This window comes from Melanostigma gelatinosum (assembly GCF_949748355.1).
Source record: "Melanostigma gelatinosum genome assembly, chromosome: 15".
Classification (NCBI taxonomy): domain Eukaryota; kingdom Metazoa; phylum Chordata; class Actinopteri; order Perciformes; family Zoarcidae; genus Melanostigma; species Melanostigma gelatinosum.
The window spans coordinates 25,624,713-25,643,415 of record NC_136648.1 but is presented as its reverse complement, the minus strand read 5'-3'; the positions used below and the strand labels follow the sequence as shown (position 1 = coordinate 25,643,415).

Sequence of the window (18,703 nt, the reverse complement as noted above, 5' to 3'; positions counted from 1 at the left end):
GACTCCTCTCTCCTCTGGTCTCTTTTTGACTCCTCTGGTCTCTTTTTGACTCCTCTCTCCTCTGGTCTCTTCTTGACTCCTCTCTCCTCTGGTCTCTTTTTGACTCCTCTCTCCTCTGGTCTCTTTTTGACTCCTCTGGTCTCTTCTTGACTCCTCTGGTCTCTTGACTCCTCTCTCCTCTGGTCTCTTCTTGACTCCTCTCTCCTCTGGTCTCTTCTTGACTCCTCTCTCCTCTGGTCTCTTCTTGACTCCTCTCTCCTCTGGTCTCTTCTTGACTCTTCTCTCCTCTGGTCTCTTTTTGACTCCTCTCTCCTCTGGTCTCTTCTTGACTCCTCTGGTCTCTTCTTGACTCCTCTCTCCTCTGGTCTCTTCTTGACTCCTCTCTCCTCTGGTCTCTTCTTGACTCCTCTCTCCTCTGGTCTCTTTTTGACTCCTCTCTCTGGTCTCTTTTTGACTCCTCTCTCCTCTGATCTCTTCTTGACTCCTCTCTCCTCTGGTCTCTTTTTTGACTCCTCTGGTCTCTTTTTGACTCCTCTCTCCTCTGATCTCTTCTTGACTCCTCTCTCCTCTGGTCTCTTTTTTGACTCCTCTGGTCTCTTTTTGACTCCTCTCTCTTCTGGTCTCTTCTTGACTCCTCTCTCCTCTGGTCTCTTTTTTGACTCCTCTGGTCTCTTTTTGACTCCTCTCTCCTCTGATCTCTTCTTGACTCCTCTCTCCTCTGGTCTCTTTTTTGACTCCTCTGGTCTCTTTTTGACTCCTCTCGCGTGGCGGGACTAAGACGTGAGGTGAGGAGGCGAGGAAAGGAATCAAGGAGGCACAGAAAATCTGGAGAAGAGACAGACCCATTCTCTTTATTTTGTAGAGGCCATGTCAGCTGGTGACAGTCATGAAGAGGGCCGGCTGGTCCACCGTTATGGGGGCGAGCCAGTCGGAGCGTTTGTTCAGCCCAGTCTCCGCCCACTGATGCCCGCCATCGCACACGCCATGTTACTCGATGTAACCCATGACAACGAGTGTCCCATACAGGTGAGTCTGTGTCAGGATGGGGTCAATTGAAGATGTTCATAACCATTTGCTCTCATTTGCATTCTCTTGTTTTTCTATGAACCTTTTGAACGTTTCCCTTCATTGTTGTTCCCTTACCTGATGAAGTTCCCATGATTCCTGCAATACGTGTCGTTCTAGTTCTTCTGTTACTTTCGCTGTTCTTAACTGATGTAATGACTTAATGGCTAAACCGTTATGGAAATAGAACCCTTATATACTGTATGTTACACTTGAGGGGAAGAAGCCCTGATGTAATCAGAGATCATGACATGAGGGTGAAAGCAGCGCTCTGTTCTGTAACAAATGTGGAAGCGAAAGGAAAATAGTTTGTCCCTAATGTCAATGAATGATCGGGATACATAATTGTGCTCTAAATATTGATTTCAACAATCATGAGTATCAGTGTGCAGCCCTGATGTCCCAGCACATCTGTCCAGATGTCAGGTCCGTACAGTAATGGCTGTGTGTGCCTCTTTGTGATACAGCTGCGTTCAGCTCTGGACTCCCTCCCCAGCTCTGCTATGGTGTCCATGGCCTGCTGTGCTACTGGTTCCACCAGAGGATATGATGAATTAGTGCCACACCAGGTCATTTACAAACACACACACAAGATATGACTTGCAAGTGATTAACATCATTTTGGCTCAACAGTATTTCATAGCTTTTAACCATATTCATGGCTTGTTTTGGGTGTTTATGAAACAAATTCCCCAATATTGGCTTATTTATTGCAATCATTAAATAAATATGGTTTATGTAAGCTGTAGAGCCAGAGGGCTCACATGTCCCATCGATCCAGGGTGTGGTTTTTCCATTCTAATCTAAATTGACGGTATCTTCCGACTTGAAAGCAGGACCCGTGTCAATCGTGTAGACGGTTAAATGTGTTTGGGGGCACGGGGGTTCTGTTGACCAGTCTAACTGAAAATATGCAAGCTACTTCTACACTGTAAAAAAAATCCTGTGTAATATACGGTAAATTACCGGCAGCTGTGGTTGCCAGAACTTCACCGTAAAAAATAAAGTGAGAATGTATAATACATCACGGTATATATTTTTGCAACCGTAAATTTCACAGTTGAGAACAGTTTTTTGTTTACGGTACATTACTATAAAAAACAAGAGATTTCATAAACCTGTTTACGGTAATATGCAATTAAACGGTAAATTACCGGCAGCTGTGGTTGCCAGAACTTCACCGTAAAAAATAAAGTTAGAACGTATAATACATCACGGTACATCTTTTTGCAACCGTAAATTTCACAGTTGAGAACAGTTTGTTGTTTACGGTAAATTACTATAAAAAACAAGAGATTTCATAAACCTGTGTACGGTAATATGCAATTAAACGGTAAATTACCGGCAGCTGTGGTTGCCAGAACTTCACCGTAAAAAATAAAGTTAGAACGTATAATACATCACGGTACATCTTTTTGCAACCGTAAATTTCACAGTTGAGAACAGTTTTTTGTTTACGGTAAATTACTATAAAAAACAAGAGATTTCATAAACCTGTTTACGGTAATATGCAATTAAACGGTAAATTACCGGCAGCTGTGGTTGCCAGAACTTCACCGTAAAAAATAAAGTTAGAACGTATAATCCATCACGGTACATCTTTTTGCAACCGTAAATTTCACAGTTGAGAACAGTTTTTTGTTTACGGTAAATTACTATACAAAACAAGAGATTTCATCAACCTGTTTACGGTAATATGCAATTAAACGGTAAATTACCGGCAGCTGTGGTTGCCAGAACTTCACCGTAAAAAATAAAGTTAGAACGTATAATACATCACGGTACATATTTTGGCAACCGTAAATTTTTGTGGTAAATAACTTTATAAACAGCAACTATACTGTGAATCTAATTACAGTTTTTCTCAGTAAAAAAACACAGTACAACTGTATGATACATTACGGCATTTTATTGAAAAATGCAACTTAACGGTAAATTACCGGCAGCTGTGGTTGCCAGAACTTTACCGTAAAAAATATAGTGACAATGTGTAAGAATCACGGTACAAAAATACGGTAGAACGTAATACAATTGGTTGGCATAGATTTCAGTGAACTTCTGATTTTTGTAAATTACAAAGGAAATATCAAGTAAAGCATATTGTAAATCAAGGTACAGACCATCATTGATATACCTTAAGAAACTAACATTCTCTGTGAAAAACAGGTTGAACTGATACAATATATTGTACAATATACTCACAAAGCAGTGTTGAGATCTTGAAGAAACAGCATGTGTCCATATATATTAAGGATAACCATGAATAAACATGAAAGGATTAGCCACTTGCCCTGAGTTGATCAAGAGTAATGAGTCACTGAGTCCAGACTTGACTGAAGAAGGCACTCAACATGGTATAGCATCTCACATGGACATGAAGTTCAGGAAGCTGGAACTTGAAGCGTGTATTTTCACCAGTTCTGCTTGAGGACTCGTCTGTTGACCATCAGGTATTGACTGTGGACTGGAATGATCCTCTCTGCACCCAAAAACAGAAACAAAGGCAAAGTTAGATTGATGCAGTGCTTCAACATGATGCCTACACAGAGAAACATTTACTGTCTTAGACTGAGCTCCAATGGCCTAGAAGAAACCAGCACTTTATACTTAATACAAAATAATAACTATCAGGTAGAATGGTAAAAAAACTACACATTTCAGCAATAAGGCATCATCAGCATGTGTTTAATTTATGTCGACAGGCAGCCTAAATACACAGATGCCTCCAAAAAATACACTGTGTGCACAATTATTAGGCAAGTTTTATTTTTGAGGATTCATTTTATTATTGAACAACTACAGTGCTCTTGGTCAATTCAAAATGTTAATAAACTTCAAACCTGAATATTTAAGAAAGTAAAACAGGTTTTGGCTTTCTTAGGAGAATATCTGTGTGCACAATTATTATGCAACTAAATGAAAAATGTTCCCATCTCACTTGTTTATTTTCATCTGTTAAAGTGAGAATAATAAACAAACTCAAAATTTACAAATAAACGTTATTGATATTTTAAAAAATGTATCTGTTACCAATATAGCCCCCCCCTTCTTTTCAATAACAGTAATAAGCCTTCCATTCATGGATTCTGTCACTTTCTTGATCTGTTGACGATCAACCACAGCCTCCCAGGTGGACTGTTTACCTTCACCGTAAATCACCGTAAATCTCCCGTTTAAGAAGGGCCCACAAGTGAAGTTTGAGTTGCCCCTATCACACTGCTTACCTCTAATTAGCCTTGACAAGACTGGTGTCTGAGTCATTGGGTCCAGACTTGACTGAAGACAGGTGGGACAGAGTCTCATACAGACAGGGTATGCTGTTCAGGAAACTGGAACTTTAGGCAGGTGTCATGATTTCTGCTTGAAGACTCACAAGTCAATCTGGTGTTCGCTGTGGGCTAGCATGATCCTCCAGCCAGAAAAAAAGACAACATAGAAAACATTAATACTAACAATAATAATAACAGTAACATCACCAATAATATAACTTTATATAGCACTTACACAGTTGCAAAATGGTTCTCACAGACTTCACACACAAAACAATCAAACTATAAAAACACAAAACATTAAAGAGGGTGAAACAGAACAAACTTACAAAAGGGTAAACAAAGAGTAGGGTTAAAGATTTCATGAAAAGGTCAAGTTACAAATATGATTCATGAATAAGAAATAGCCATAATACGTATGGTATGTCAATAAAGTCAAAATGAATTCACAGTATGTCAAAAAAAGGTTATTGGATTATGCAATGCCGTTTTATGCAGTGCTTAACATCAAGAATACATGCATACACTGTTTGAACATGAAATGGCTACACAGTGCTTACAAAAATAGAAGACCCTAAAGCCTTCTCTTGTTAAATGAACATACATTAAACTTTACAACAACTTACCACTGTTTATCCTTGACAAAACTCGTATGTATCCAATCACAAGGTTAGACTAGTAGGACAGCAAAGAGGGTGATGAGGTCCATCTGAAGTACAACCGCTGATTGTCGTAATCACACCTGAAAGAAAGAATAAAGAGAAAAAAAAGACAAGGGGTGGACATACATCCTCTTAAGTGAAAGATGAAATCATCTCAAGCATCAACCTTCACTCTTTTCAATGCAAAGGTTGCAAATTAAAATGAAATGGCTAAATTCACAATCAAAAATAAAACCAGTTCCTGACCTGGTTTAGCACGTACCACATATTGTTATCCAGCAACAAAGGTTTGATTCCCGTTGGGCCTTTTGCTGCAGATCATCCCCTCTCACTCCACTGTGGTTACTGTCTCTCTACTTCTGCTGTCCAATAAAACACAAATGACAGAAAATCATCTTTAAAAGTAAAAAAAAAAAAAACTGTTTGCTTTTAGAATCTCACCGTTTTCCTGGTTCTCATCCAAGTCCATAACCACTCGAGTTTGAATGCAATGTCTGAAAGGTGGCAGGAGCAAATTAATTAAATGTTACAAGATAAGAGTAAATTGTCTTAATTTCCTGCACAAACTGCACATGTACCAATAAAAATGTTCAGATATTTGTTAGAAATGTGTACAATTTACTTACCTTAAAGGAAATTCTTCTTAGCAATGCCACCTGCATTCAACCTACTCTGAAGTTTAACAAAAGCACTGAAACAAAGGCTCAAATTGTCTTTAGGGACAGCTTTATTATCTCAAATGCATGGATAGTAAAGAAGCTCTGTTCCTCCTTGGATTCTACCTACCCTGCTAGTGAATCTGAAATGTTTGTTCTGGGAAGAAATAACAAGCTAAAATTGAATAACTCACTACATGTAATGTAAAATCTTTTCTTAGGTCAAACGTCAGGTTTAAACTGAAAGAACAGCCTCTAACAAAACATACTGTTGCTTTGACCTCATTGTTGACGTTATCAGTATGCATTAGTAATTTCACCTCGATGTACAATAAGCCAGTTCACATAAATTGGACAGAACCTGAACAACTGCTTATTAGAACAATGAATACCAAAACAAAAGTATATATATATATATACTGTTCTGAATGAACACAACACATACAAACTGCTTATAAAACCAAAAGCTAACTGAAAACATTAAATAATACTTTAAATAATACTTTTCTGAATATCAACGGTAAACATTGGCACCTTGAAGAGGACCTGCTTCCTATGTAGATATACAGGGCTCAGTCTGAAGTAATGACAACCCAATTATTCTTAGTTTTGACACTAATGAAAATCTATATATGAATACTATATTCCATTACTGCCAATCAATTCTCCTCAATTCTACACACAGGTCCTTTAACAGTTCCGTTGGATAAGTCCGTCTCTAACATGTCTCTCTCCACTCATGATCAGAGACATCCGCAATGAGGGTGAGGACTCTTGGGTTCACTGACAGTTGCTTCTTGTTTTTCTTGGTTTCAACTTTTGTGCCCTTCTCTGGATTGATGAGGAAGAAACACCTTTGTGAACACAAGAATTCATAATCAACCACTAAATACAGTGATTTGCTCGAAATGAAGAAATTAAAAAAAATATATACATTACTTTACCTCTGAAGGAACTCAAGTGTGGAGCCCAGAACCACAGGATAGTGGATATTGAGGCAGTAATAGCTTCCAAACATCAAACAGATGGCAGAAATGAAGTTTGGGATTTGGTCATTCACAACCTTGCCGTCGACACTTAGCATGAACTGCCTCGATGCATAGCAGGAGGTTCCTACAAAATAGACGTAGAAAATAATTACAGCAAACCAGCCATTACCATCCAAAAAAAAGTGAAGTGGATCTGGACCAGCAAACACCAGCATTTTGAGCTGGCACAGGTGTTTGAAGAATAAACAACAATAACAGAATGAACAACAAATATGTATTCTTCAAAACCATTTTTAGCTCAAAATGCTGGTGTTTGCTGGTCCATTTCATTCATTTTGGAGTAGAACCCTAACCCAGTGAAGCCTCAGGAAAGAAGCTGATAGGTCAAACTTAATGAATCTATTACACCGTTATAGAGAAGAAAATACTACTGGGAAGAAACACACCTAGCACTTTATAGCATGACGGTGCATTCCATGCAATATTTCCTTACATTAGTTACGGTTTCGTCAGTAAAAATAAATATCAACTTACCACATACAATGATGCATGGTGTCACCGGCAAGCTTTCCACTTCTACTTCTTTTACCAGACATGTTTCTTCCACATAGTGGAAGAGGTTCTCCTCTTTTTCATTAAAATAGGAGAGAAGAAGGTGCACCATATCCTTCACATCTTCTGAGCAGCCCTCCAACTGTCCAAAGAGACTTATCCTGATTTTAAAAACGTACGGTAACGTCAGTTCAAAAAAGCTGTTACTCTCCTCTCCGACTGTAATGCATTATGTAGTTATGCTTACCTCCAGAAGAAGTGTTTTGTTCCTAGGAGTCAGGCAGTTGTTCTTCAATAGTGTTCAGGATAATCCCCACAGAAGAGCAGACGAGCAGCTCAGGTGCTGAGCACCTAGAAATGGCGCGTAGAAAGCGCGCGGACGTGGGTTCAAAAGTTCAACCTGCGACCAGTGCTTTTTTTTAATTAATGTGTTGGTTGATCACTGCCGCCTCTCTGACGAGCAGTGCAGGTGCTGAGCAGAGCAGAGCAGAGCTGAGCGCGTAGAAAGGGCGCGTAGAAAGCGCGCTGAAGTGGGTTCAAAAGTTCAACCTCCAACAGGTGCTCAGACCACTTGCCCCCCCTCCCTCTCTCTCTCTCTCTCTCTCTCTCTCTCTCTCTCTCTCTCTCTCTCTCTCTCTCTCTCTCGAAAATGCACTATATTACATTTATTTGAAAGTGTGTTTAAAGATTTAATTTGCAAATTGTTAGATGTACAATGTTAGTATATTTTAAATGAGGCAATGTATTTGCAATGTACTATTATATATGGAATATATAACATATAACTTTTTATTATTGTTTAATCTTATTATTATTTATTATTGTTCAAAACAAGATCAATTACATCAGATATTGTTAATATTTGTGGTTACACTTATCACAATGTGTTTTCTGTGCATGCATTACACTAACAAACTTAGTTTTTCCTTGACTACTTTATTGACTTGAAAGCAAAATAAAACTTTTTATTTAAAGAAGACGCGTCATACTGCCTGTATAGAATCACAAGCACCTGCTACCTGGAAGGGGATCTGATCATTTAAACCACTATAAAGGCCAACACAGTGTACTCAGGCAAAATGTGACCTTTGACCTTCGTGATGATAGAGCAAATTAATCCAATTTACAACGAAAGAGGAAACCATCTAGCCTCAATGACTACCGACCAGTTCGTTAATTTAACACTCTTCTATTTCATTGTATATACTGTGCATTTTTGTTGTTTTATCTTATGCTTTTGCTTATGCTTAGGCTTAATGTTCAATAACAATAAACCAAATATCTTTATTTTTTCAATTGTCAATATCTATTGCCTCATGATCATGAACACAAGCTCGCTCTTCCATGTATGTTGAGTTCTTAAATTACACAAATATAACATGTAAATACATGATGTATACAACTAATGCAAATTAACCATGAACATCAAATATCAGATGAAATAATCAGCATTAAATACATCTGTATCAATAACCTAGAGGCACCGGTAAATATGACTAAATCTATGGTTTAAATACACTTATACTGTCATCTACTGGTAAAACTGGTAAACACTTTGACTTTGCATCTACTTCACGTTCACTAAATCAACAGCAAAATACGGTGGAAAAATAAATATCAGTGCCTACAACTCTGAACACGAAAATTACTTTGATTAAACTATATCACGAACTGTATTGCATCAAATGCACCGATTAATCGAAAACTTAATTATTTCTGTGTACATAGATAAATGAATATTAAACAGCATATAGTCAACTACTGATGCTAACGCACTCCCATCGGCCCAGATTAATTAATTAATGTATAAAGTTCTTGAAATATTCTTCTTTCCCGGTTACCTGCTGTGCTCTGTGTCTCGTTTTAAATGAAAAAACAAAAAAGGGATTTGCAAAAACGAGAATACCATGGCATTTCCGTATTTCCGTATTTTTTGACTGAACGGTAAAACAGATGACTAAAACGTACACGGACCTTATTTGACTTTGGTTCTTGGTTTTTCCATTTTTGAATTCAGAACGAAAAACGGAAATACGACCGCCCATTTCCGTTTTCCCGTTCTTGGTTTGAAACGAAAAACCAGAATACCATGGTATTTCCGTATTTTGGGTTTTCCGAATTAACGGTAAAACAGATCACTAAAACGTACACGGTCCGGTCTAATCTATATCATGAATTAGGTTAACGTGACTTCAGACGGGGCCGCTCTGTAGGTCTGCCAACGCCGCTGGACATGCTGTTCGCTAATCTGTGGGTTCTGGGACCCATATTTGAGAGATTATGGCAATTCTTGCATATGTCAAAAAATCCACTCATATAAGGGAATAAGGCATCAATTAAGCCCTTTGGAGCTGTTTTTGGGGACCTTAACTTGCAGCTACGAAGTCCAGATTATAGGTAGGTAATGGTGATGAGGGTTTCCCAAGGAGAAAATGAGTCAAATCTCTACCCTGATTTAAAGTATAAAAAGTTAGAGAAACGACTGGTGAAAACTGGCTTTCGGCCATTTGGGAAAATAAGTGCCATCTGGTTCGAATCATCTCTGTTGGGTGCATTTGAAAAAACTTGGAAATGGCTTGTTGTCCTAATATTCACATATGATGGACAAAAGAGGACCCTCTTTAAGGCTCAATTGGATTCAAGTCATTAGCATGCTGCTAACAGAAGTTAGCTTTCCCAAGGGTCTGCAGAGATCTTGCTTTAGATCCTGCATCATGTTATCACAGGGGAATGATTTATGCAAAATTCAGGCAGTTTCAACCTTTCTCTCAGATTTAATGGGCCGTTTCTCACTTTCCAAAAACAGGCCGAAAGATAAGGCAATATGCCTAAATTTTGACCTTTGGGGCTGTGTTTGGGGACCATAGCTTGCATCTACGGCCGCAAAATGTGGGGGAATTCATATTCACTAGCCCCTCTTTAAGGAGGAAAAGGATTCAAATCTCTACTTTGATTTAAAGTGTAAAAATTGAGAGAAAAGGCCATTTCGGATCATAAGTACCATTGGGTTAGAATCCTTGATGTTAGGTGAAATAAACAATCAATTTCCAACTGATATTCGCATCATTTAATCTGTGGGCAAAGGTGGAATGACTGTGAAAATGTCAGGGTCCTAGCTATTGTTTTCTATGGGTATTGAGGCTGAATTGGGTCAAATATCCTTAGTTCACTATGGGAAAAGTGTTTGGAATTTCCCATTGATTTTCATACCACTTGATCTTTGGCCAAAGGTCGATTGACTGTAAAAATTCCAGGGTCCTAGCCCATTGTTTTCTATGGGTATTTAGGCTGAATTAGGTAAAAAATCCATAGTTCACTATGGGAAAAGTGTTTGGAATTTCCCATTCAAATGCAAGAATCACGGTATGGATTTTTGTTCATATTACGGTGTATTTCTGTTACCAGTACAATGTTTAGTACATTTAACAAACTGAATATTTTACGAACAATAAATGAAAAAAATACGGGGCTGGCTGTATTTCTTAAAAGTAATGAATGCAAATATCACGGTATGGATTTGTGTTCATATTACAGTGTAATTCCGTTACAAGTACAATGTTTAGTACATTTAACTGTGACAAACTGCATATTTTACGAATGATAGATGGAAAAACTACGGGGCTGGCAGTTGAATGTATTGTGAATTTTACCTCAACTGGCAGTGCAATGGTCCGTACATTTAACAATAACACAATGTATTCTTTAAAAGTACTGAATGCAAAAATCACGGTCAGGATTTTTGTTCATATTACAGTGTAATTCCGTTACCAGAACAATGTTTAGTACATTTAACTTTAACAAACTGCATATTCTACGAATAATAGATGCAAAAACTACGGGGCTGGCAGTTGAATGTATGATGCATTTTACCTCCATTGGCAGGGCAATGGTCCGTACATTTAACAGTAACCAAATGTATTTCTTAAAAGTAATGAATGCAAAAATCACGGTATGGATTTGTGTTCATATTACAGTGTAATTCCGTTACAAGTACAATGCTTAGTACACTTAACTGTGACAAACTGCATATATTACGAATGATAGATGCAAAAACTACGGGGCTGGCAGTTGAATGTATTGTGAATTTTACCTCCATTGGCAGTGCAATGGTCCGTACATTTAACAGTAACACAATGTATGTTTTAAAAGTAATGAATGCAAAAATCACGGTATGGATTTTTGTTCATATTACGGTGTATTTCTGTTACCAGTACAATGTTTAGTATATTTAACAATGACAAACTGAATATTTTATGAATAATAAATGGTAAAATACGGGGTTGGCTGTTGAATGTATGATGCGTTTTACCTCCATTGCCAGTGCAATGGTCCGTACATTTAACAGCAACAAAATGTATCTTTTAAAAGTAATAAGTGCAAAAATCACGGTATGGATTTTTGTTCATATTACGGTGTATTTCTGTTACCGGAACAATGTTTAGTACATTTAACTGTGACAAACTGCATATTCTATGAATAATAGATGCAAAAACTACGGGGCTGGCAGTTGAATATATGATGCGTTTTACCGCCATTTGCAGTGCAATGGTCCATATATTTAACAGTAACCAAATGTAGCTTTCAAAAGTAATAAATGCAAAAATCACGGTATGGATTTTTTTCATATTACGGTGCATTTTCGTTATCAGTACAATGTTTAGTACATTTAACAGTGACAAACTGAATATTTTACAAAAAATTAATGAAAACAATACGGGGCCGGCTGTTGAATGTATGATGCGTTTTACCTCCATTGGCAGTACAATGGTCCGTACATGTAACAGTAACACAGTGTAATATTTAAAAGTAATGAATGCAAAAATCACGGTATGGATTTTTGTTCATATTACGGTGTATTTCCGTTACAGTACAATGTTTAGTACATTTAACAGTGAGATACCGACTATTTTACGAATAATAAATGCAAAAAATACGGGGCCGGCTGTTGAATGTATGATGCGTTTTACCTCCATTGGCAGTACAATGGTCCGTACATGTAACAGTAACACAGTGTAATATTTAAAAGTAATGAATGCAAAAATCACGGTATGGATTTTTGTTCATATTACGGTGTATTTCCGTTACAGTACAATGTTTAGTACATTTAACAGTGAGATACCGACTATTTTACGAATAATAAATGCAAAAAATACGGGGCCGGCTGTTGAATGTATGATGCGTTTTACCTCCATTGGCAGTGCAATGGTCCGTACATTTAACAGTAACACAGTGTATTTCTTAAAAGTAATGAATGCAAAAATCACGGTATGGATCTTTTTTCATATTACGGTGCATTTTCGTTATCAGTACAATGTTTAGTACATTTAACAGTGACAAAATGTATTTTATACGAATAATAAATGCAAAACATACGAGGCTGCCTGTTAAATGTATAATGTGTTATTTCTCCGTTGGCAGCACAGTGGTCCGTACATTTAACAGTAACCAAATGTATGTTTTAAAAGAAATGAGTGCAAAATGTACGGTATGGATTATTTTTCATATTACGGTGTATTTCCGTTATCAGTACAATGCGTAGTACATTTAACAGTGACTAAATGTATTCTATACAAGAAATACATGCACAAATTATTGTTTTAGCTGATATTTGTATTTACGGTGTTTCACTGTCCGATAAACTGAATATAACCGATTTACAATTTACGGTCTCTTACTGTTGTGATTTAACAGTTTATCACCGTAAAATTCACTGACTTTTCTTACAGTGTACAACTATTCTTGTGACAACCTGGGAGAGCGATGAGCTTAGATCCAGTCAGAGGTTCGCACGCTATCCAACTCTCCAGCCAATCAGATGGTTTGATAGTACAGCCCGACACACAACAGAGACCACTGCAGGATATCAGAGCACTGCTGACAAGCGCTTCACTTCAGCTGCAGTTGTTGTGAGGGACGCATGATTACAGAAAACATCTGTTTGATGAAGGCATCTGGAGACAGCTCTCTAGTTAACCCTCTGACGCAGCACATCCTTGTGATCTCCCTTGATTTGATCTTCATATTGGAAGGTACATGATGGAACATCTTTCATGGCATAAAAACACAGCACCAACAGTTTCCTCCATACATTTCAAACTCGTTAGAACATTTAGTTTTTCTTCTAATGATATCCTCTTGCAGGCGTTTACACGTTCTCACAAACGGCAGCCGTATAACACAGCAAACCATCATTTACCCTCATTCTGAGAGTTTCCTTTCACTCACTGAACATCTGAAAGCAATTATTAAAAAAGTTATGTATATCATCTACGGTACATACAATACACTCACCTGCTCAACTTGCTAAAACTGGAACAAATAATGAATCAGTAGTAGAGTATCAGACAATCACGACTGTGTGTGTGTGTGTGTGTGTGTGTGTGTGTGTGTGTGTGTGTGTGTGTGTGTGTGTGTGTGTGTGTGTGTGTGTGTGTGTGTGTGTGTGTGTGTGTGTGTGTGTGTGTGTGCGCGAGCGCAGATCTCTGTGGTGAAGGAGGAGCGTTTCTACCCCAAGTGGAGCCCCTCAGCGCCCCCCACCTCCACTGGTGAGGTTGGATTCCAGACTGGCATCATAGCTGGGAAACTGGCCCTCAACAAGCTGCACCAGGAACTGGCTTCTCAGGGATTCATGCAGGTACCATGTAGTCCAGATATTTTACCCAAATAAGTGGGTCGACCTCACACAAATGGCAACAAAAACAAACTCAATGGATTTTGTATCCTCAATATGTCCTGAAAGAGAGAAAGAAGTCCTTCAGAATCGTATGAAGGTAAAGTTTTGAAAATTGTCTGAATGTGATTCTACCAAAAACTTCGTTTAAGCTTGTGCAGTGACCGCACAAGCATTACGCATTACAACATTGTTGTGCTTGTTAGATTTGACCATGACATATTTTTTACTTGATGCAAATAGGCCTTATTCTACCCACATCTGGCCTTACAATTAAAAGTATTTCTTTTTCAAATGCAACCGAACAGAAATACTGCCCATCTCTGATTGTAACCCATTCAAATATGAAATAATTATTTTCACAAGGGTGGATGGGGGCCATTTAGAATTTCCCAGATTTCAGGATTTTCCCTTCGGTTTATTCATTTACACGTTTTGTATGTCACAAAGGGATACCTTTTACGGGTGCAAAACAAATAAAATAGTTTTTGCAATCTTTTTATTTATTTTGCAAAAGTTCAAGTTACATTACTGGACTAATAATGTAGTTCCCATGTGTGTGTTAATATAATGAAACAACAGCTCAATTAGCAATCTGATGTAGGTGTTTAAAAAAGAGGAAAGAAGTTTTGATATCTGTTGAGCTCTTTGGTGTTGAATGTTCAATGACTGTGTTTTTGCACTACCTTTCTTATGGTTAAGAAACCCCAAATCCAGCAAATAAACGGAAAGATATAGCAGAAGCCAGCTGGTGGGATGTGCTCGGTGTTGACTTCCAAGTGATGAACTTTCTAATTTCACAGCACACTAAACTAGAAAAGGCATTTTCTGCACAATATGCGTTTGAATGCTGACAGCAGAAATTAATTACAAAGCATTGTCGAAAATACTGAAATCTTAAAGCACACATGCATGGCACTGCACTTCTAACACTGTATTGTAAAGCTGTTAGAGTTGAAAGCTGAACTGCATTACCTAAAGAACCTAATAGCTGATGTACTTGAAAAGCTGCAAGCTTTAATCCTCTAAACCAGAGGTCTTCAACAGGGGGTCTGCCAAATTGTTGGTTGATTAGACATTTTTTCCAAACATGAATGTGTCCATTATTGTAATAGTTCAGTATTGTGTGAAAGATAACAGGTGTGTTTATGCATGGCAGTGGCACTAATAGACCATCACTCATTTTTCGTTTCCACATTTATGTTTAAAATAAAAACATCAGTGTGAACAGCTTGTATGCAGGATTATCATGCAATTGACAGACAATGTTGACATTGGTATCTGCTGACAAGGTTTATAAATGGCAGTGGCACGACCTCCCTACTCACTGTGCCTTACACATGTTTAAAATAACAACATGAATATATGAACCTGTGTATTGTTTGAATAGCTTAGTATTGAATGCACAATAAAGAGGTATGTTTATACATGGCACTAGGACCATTTAATATAAAACACAATGTTATACAATATATATAGACGGGGGTCCCTGCTCCATCTCTCTATCCGTTTGGGGGTCCTTGGCCTGAAACATGCTGAAGACCCCTGGTGTAAACTGTAAGTCGCACTTGGACAGAGAAGTATTTGGGTGGAAAACAAGTCTCATCCTGAGCTTCCTCTTTGGATGGAGTTAATCAATAGGGCCTTTACTTTGAGTCATACGAGTACATTGTTGTGTAAAGCAGAACAGCTGAAGTCTGTCACCCAGTGTAGCTCTGAATATTCCGTCCAATGCACACCTTTACTGAAGTCACAAAAGGTTCTCCAGAAAGTACCCTAGGGAATGAATAGCATCTGTTGACTTTACATACATCAATGAATTCAGTGTCTCCGCCATTAGAAATCACTTATCAGTGAACAACCTGTTTAAGTTTAATCTCTCATCACTGTCCTCTCCAGGTGTTTGTAGACCAGGTTGATGCAGATATTGTTGCAGTTACGCGACACTGTCCCAGCACTCACCAGTCGGTGGTGGCAGTGTGCAGGACAGCCTTCCAGAACCCTAAAACCCACCAGTACGACACCAATGTCCCACCCATGTTCATACCTGGTATGACGATAACATCATCACCTTTTATATCAGAAATCAAACATGTATTTGTAGGTATTGTTGTTGCATCATCTTTGTAGTATGTATGTGTCTTGCACTTTCTTACACTATATCTGTTCCTCAACTCGTTCATGATTTTGTCAAAGAGTTAGTTTACAACAGATTGTACCAATGCTGAGAGTATCTCTCTCCATCTCTCTCTCAAGGGAAGATTGAGGAAGTGGTGCTGGAGGCAAGGACAGTGGAAAGGCCTTCAGGGAGTTACAAGAAGGATGACAACTGCATCAACGGCATGCCAGAATACACCGTGGAAATAAAGGAGCATATATCGGTATATATCGCTATGATCACTTTAAGTATCCTGGTCATTTTTGCGATGAATGAGCATATCAGTAAAATAATTATATTTTATATATTTGTATACAGTTACAGGAGAGTACAGTGGTAAAACAAGCTGAAGTGACATCTAAAGGTCCATCAGAGTTTGTGCAGGAGATCACCTTTCAGAAGTTGACACCTGGCAGCATCATCGCCTTTAGGTAAACCACACACACCATCACATCAGTACAGTATTCACATCATCACTGAAGACTAGGGTTGGGTACCGAAACTCGGTGCCAATATGGAACCGGTTCCTATACGTCCGGTATCTACCGGACCGAAATGTAACGCAGATTTCGGTGCTTCCTTTCGGTGCCTGAGCCGATTGAAATACTTTTTTTACACTACTCTGATGACTCCGTCCTGGCAGCAGGACTCGGTCCTCCGCTCCTCACTCATAGTATTATTACAACGGGGTACTTAGCACTGCCGCTCATAAGCACAACAACACAGGCACGCGAAAGCTTCTTCTTCTCCTCCTTTGAGGAGTAGTGGCGGTTGGCAAACGACGAATTGGCGCATTACCGCCACCAACTGGTAAAATAAAATAAGTCATGAGACGTGTCGTATTTTGCCAGAGAAGGAAAATATGCTCATATTGCTGCAAAATAATTGCTGAAGTTTGAAGCTGTAGTGTGTGTACAGAGTGTGTGTGTGTGTTTTGTATTTATTTGTATTTATTTAAGTATACTGTAAACTGTTAACAGGTAACATATTGTTCATAGTTAAAAAGTTTGAAGCTGTAGTTTGAAGCCAAGTGTTTTGTATTTATTTATATTTATAGCATACTTTAAACAGTTAATATATTGTTCAATTTGAAGAAAAAAGTATCGGTTCAGGCACCGTTTAGGCACCGGTATCGTTTGAAAAGTATCGTTTTAGCACCGGTATCGGAAAAAACCCAAACGATACCCAACCCTACTGAAGACACATCGCAAGACACATTTATCATTCTTTCCATGGTTGATCAAAAGCTCATTTATTAGCATTCTGCATTTGGATCATACGTTTTCACTCTCTCTTCCTCACAGGGTTAGTTTGGACCCCAAGGCCCAGAAGTTGGTGGGGGTGCTGAGGTATTATCTGTCACAGTTCAGCCCAAAATACAGGAGAGGCAGTGTAGCAGATGAAAACTCACCAGAAGCACTGCAGAAACCGCTGGCACAGTGAGTACACATGCTCACACACATGGGGTCAGATTAATATCAATATTAATGAATCCACATAGAAGGATTCACAAATGTATTTTGTGATATGTAAATGACTCTCCACCAAAATGTTTTCTCAATGCACACAAAAATATTTATCATTATATATAAATGTAAACAATATCCACACAACATTGATTCACAAATATATTTCTGATGCACACTCAAATATTTCTCGTTGACCTGTTACCACTCCAGTAAAATGAGCCTAAACCGCCTATCCAAGGCATGCCCAAAGTACATTGAAAGCTGCTCTTGAACCATTTGGAGTACCTGCCTGGTTTTGGTCTCTTTTGAAAGGTAACACTCTGAAGAATCACTGTAAGTGCTACTGGCATTGAGTAATATAAGTTTGAACACACTGAAGTAGAATGTTTTTATTTCCGACTGAATATTTCTTTGCAAACAGATGCCTGCAGATGACTATAGCTGGACTTATTAGCTGGAAAACACAATGGGACCACAGCATGAAGCCTTACCTAGTCAAAGTTCAAATTTGATAACAACACCACAGAAAATTCATATTTTACACATGTTTTATTAAGGGTATGTCTAGGCGCTTTCCAAAAAAGGCCATTTGGAGACCCATGGTAACATGGTAACATACCTAGGGCTGTGTTGAAATGTGGATTCATAATTCAAACTATAGCTTATTTATGTCTAAATACAGTTATCTATCAGTGATTTCACCATTATTCACTTTCCTAAATTCTCAAAAACTCTCAAAAACCACACTTTGATTTTAAAGCACGGACACAGCGACCTGACTCGCGGTTACGCAGGTAACATCCGGGTTCTGCCTCTAAATCTAACCCCTGAAGCTGCATCTCATTGTTTTTGAAATTTCATTGGCTATACGAAGCGTCAGTCATCAGAACGATCGGTTGTAATTGGCTCGAGCTTTACACGAAAGAAGAGGGGCGGGCACTTTCCTTCAACGCGGCCTCTCGTTGGCTATTCCAGGCTGTGGACAGGACATGGAAGCTCCTATTGTAGACTGTGGACAGGACATGGAAGCTCCTATTGTAGACTGTGGACAGGACATGGAAGCTCCTATTGTAGGCTGTGGACAGGACATGGAAGCTCCTGTTGTAGGCTGTGGACAGGACATGGAAGCTCCTATTGTAGGCTGTGGACAGGACATGGAAGCTCCTATTGTAGGCTGTGGACAGGACTTGGAAGCTCCTGTTGTAGGCTGTAG

At 38.5% G+C, this 18,703-nt stretch overlaps 1 protein-coding gene and 1 long non-coding RNA gene across 4 annotated transcripts in view; one reads left to right on the top strand and one right to left on the bottom strand.

The window, feature by feature from the left end:
- agla (amylo-alpha-1, 6-glucosidase, 4-alpha-glucanotransferase a) overlaps window positions 1-18,703 on the top strand; it is a 63,724-nt gene that overhangs the window by 30,560 nt on the left and 14,461 nt on the right. For all 3 annotated transcript variants that reach the window (XM_079285243.1, XM_079285244.1, XM_079285242.1), the window contains 7 exons: window positions 863-1,026; window positions 1,533-1,634; window positions 13,672-13,827; window positions 15,763-15,913; window positions 16,120-16,244; window positions 16,340-16,452; window positions 17,326-17,460. In XM_079285243.1, the coding sequence (XP_079141369.1) occupies window positions 863-1,026; window positions 1,533-1,634; window positions 13,672-13,827; window positions 15,763-15,913; window positions 16,120-16,244; window positions 16,340-16,452; window positions 17,326-17,460 (946 nt within the window). The remainder of the gene's footprint in view (window positions 1-862; window positions 1,027-1,532; window positions 1,635-13,671; window positions 13,828-15,762; window positions 15,914-16,119; window positions 16,245-16,339; window positions 16,453-17,325; window positions 17,461-18,703) is intronic.
- On the bottom strand, window positions 5,724-7,255 carry LOC306789339. Its single transcript, XR_013772644.1, has 3 exons — window positions 7,176-7,255; window positions 6,597-6,765; window positions 5,724-6,506 (listed from the first exon to the last, which is right to left on the bottom strand). It is a non-coding gene; the product is annotated as an uncharacterized lncRNA (long non-coding RNA).